The 1837-nt window shown below is 45.2% G+C and overlaps 1 protein-coding gene across 1 annotated transcript in view; it reads left to right on the top strand.

Moving 5' to 3' along the window:
* Positions 1 to 1094, top strand: part of LOC103584293 (cytoplasmic dynein 1 heavy chain 1-like) — a gene marked incomplete at its 3' end in the record, with an annotated part of 2289 nt that extends 1195 nt beyond the window's left edge. The window contains exons 3-4 of the mRNA XM_008565356.1: positions 622 to 834; positions 967 to 1094. Of these exons, the coding sequence (XP_008563578.1) occupies positions 622 to 834; positions 967 to 1094 (341 nt within the window). The remainder of the gene's footprint in view (positions 1 to 621; positions 835 to 966) is intronic.
* Between the last annotated feature and the right edge of the window lie 743 nt (positions 1095 to 1837).

The raw sequence follows: 1837 nt of genomic DNA, 5'->3' as shown, positions 1-1837 counted from the left end.
TTAATGTCTATTAGGGTCCTGGTAACTTTTTTCCCCTAGTAAATATTAAATACTGAGTAATTACTAAGTGGTGTTAATTAGGCCAGCTGGAAGGTCTGAAGCCAGTGATTCAATCAATCCCTCTCTCTCATTCCCTCCCTCCCCCTCTCTCCCTCTCTCCAGCTCCAAGCCTTTCGTTCACCCACTTTGAGGGCCTCCTCGTCAGTGTCTCCTGTCCATCTACTGACCCTTCCACTGCTGTCACTGTCACTCACACCTGCACTCCTTTTTCAAATCTTCAAAATAGGCTCTTCACATTTCTGCCACTGGTGTGTCTCCCCTTCATGCCTCACCCATCTGCTCCTGCCACCTCCGTGGCCCTTGCTGCCTACTCCCATCTCTGCTCATGCAGATGTCTCAAAGCTGCAAGTTAACTCACTTAGGCCCTGATTAGATCTGAGACTTGCACTGTCTTTAGTTGTATATAAGCCAGGTCTCATCTCCTTTGGGATTGTGAACAACCTGAGCATGTTTCTAGCCTACCCAAAACCCTGCACATAATGTGGATGAACAGACTTGTAATATTCAGTATAAATCCTGAAAATACTGATCCCTGAGCACCTTACTTGATTTTCCTGCTAGGTAAACCGGAGCACCGCTCTTCTGAAGAGTTTGTCTGCAGAACGTGAACGATGGGAAAAAACAAGTGAAACTTTCAAAAACCAGATGTCCACCATTGCTGGGGACTGTCTCTTGTCAGCTGCGTTTATTGCTTACGCAGGTTACTTTGACCAGCAGATGCGTCAGAACTTGTTCACCACCTGGTCGCATCACTTACAGCAGGCCAACATCCAGGTAATGGGGTGTGGGGAATTCCAAAAAGGTGCACCACTTCTATGTTGAGTGACGTTTACAAAGTCTCCGCTTGAGGACAGTCCCCATCTACAGCTTTGAAGAAGAGGAAAGATAACCAGCCTCCCCTTTCAGTTCCGTACAGATATTGCGAGGACAGAGTATCTTTCCAACGCCGATGAGCGTCTTCGCTGGCAAGCCAGCTCCTTACCTGCTGATGACCTGTGCACGGAAAATGCAATCATGCTGAAACGGTTCAACAGGTATGTACTTAGACTCCAGAAAGAGGCAGGTTGGACATCTTATGTGTGGTGATCTCATTTTTATTTTTTTTGAAGCACACTAAGGAATAGAAAGTAGGCATGGGCAACTGTTCGTCTCTGGTGCTGGGTGTGCACGATTCTTTATATTCTTGCATCTTGATTGTCTGAATCATTCTGTAATGAGTGTTTCTTGTAACCTTTTAAAATTGATAGGCTGGCTGGTTAGCTCAGTTGGTTAGAGTATGGTCTTATAATTCCAAGGTCAAGGGTTCAGATGCCCATACTGACCAGCCACAAAAAAATAAATAAATAAATAAAATTGATTGGCAATCCAGCATCTCACCATAGGTTAAAAAAATTGATTGTGTGTTAGGATGGACGTTAAAACAGTTCCTCTGAAAATATTTATAAGAACTGAAAATAGTTAGGTAGTTAAGGGGAGATTGCTACCTGTTTCTCTGTGTGAGAAGGCCAGAAAAGGCTGGCCAGTTAGCTCAGTTGGTTAGAGTGTGGTGTTGTAACACCAAAGTCAAGGGTTTGGATCTCTAAACCGGTCAGCTGCCAAGAAAAAAATAAAAGAGGCCAGAAAGGATATAGAGTGTGACTGAGTGGAGGTGGGTGAGGTGCTGAAATCTGAGAGGAGCCATCAGGACTGGCCCCACGTTCGAGACGCTGCTCTCTAAGGCCTGGGCCTCTTCTATAGCACCTCTCCAGCTTGGACACCCTGGGCTGATTTTTTTTTT

This window comes from Galeopterus variegatus, unplaced genomic scaffold (genome assembly GCF_000696425.1).
Source record: "Galeopterus variegatus unplaced genomic scaffold, G_variegatus-3.0.2 Scaffold49166, whole genome shotgun sequence".
NCBI classification, from domain to species: domain Eukaryota; kingdom Metazoa; phylum Chordata; class Mammalia; order Dermoptera; family Cynocephalidae; genus Galeopterus; species Galeopterus variegatus.
The sequence above is the reverse complement of the archived record's forward strand: the minus strand, read 5'-3'. Positions and strand labels throughout refer to the sequence as shown.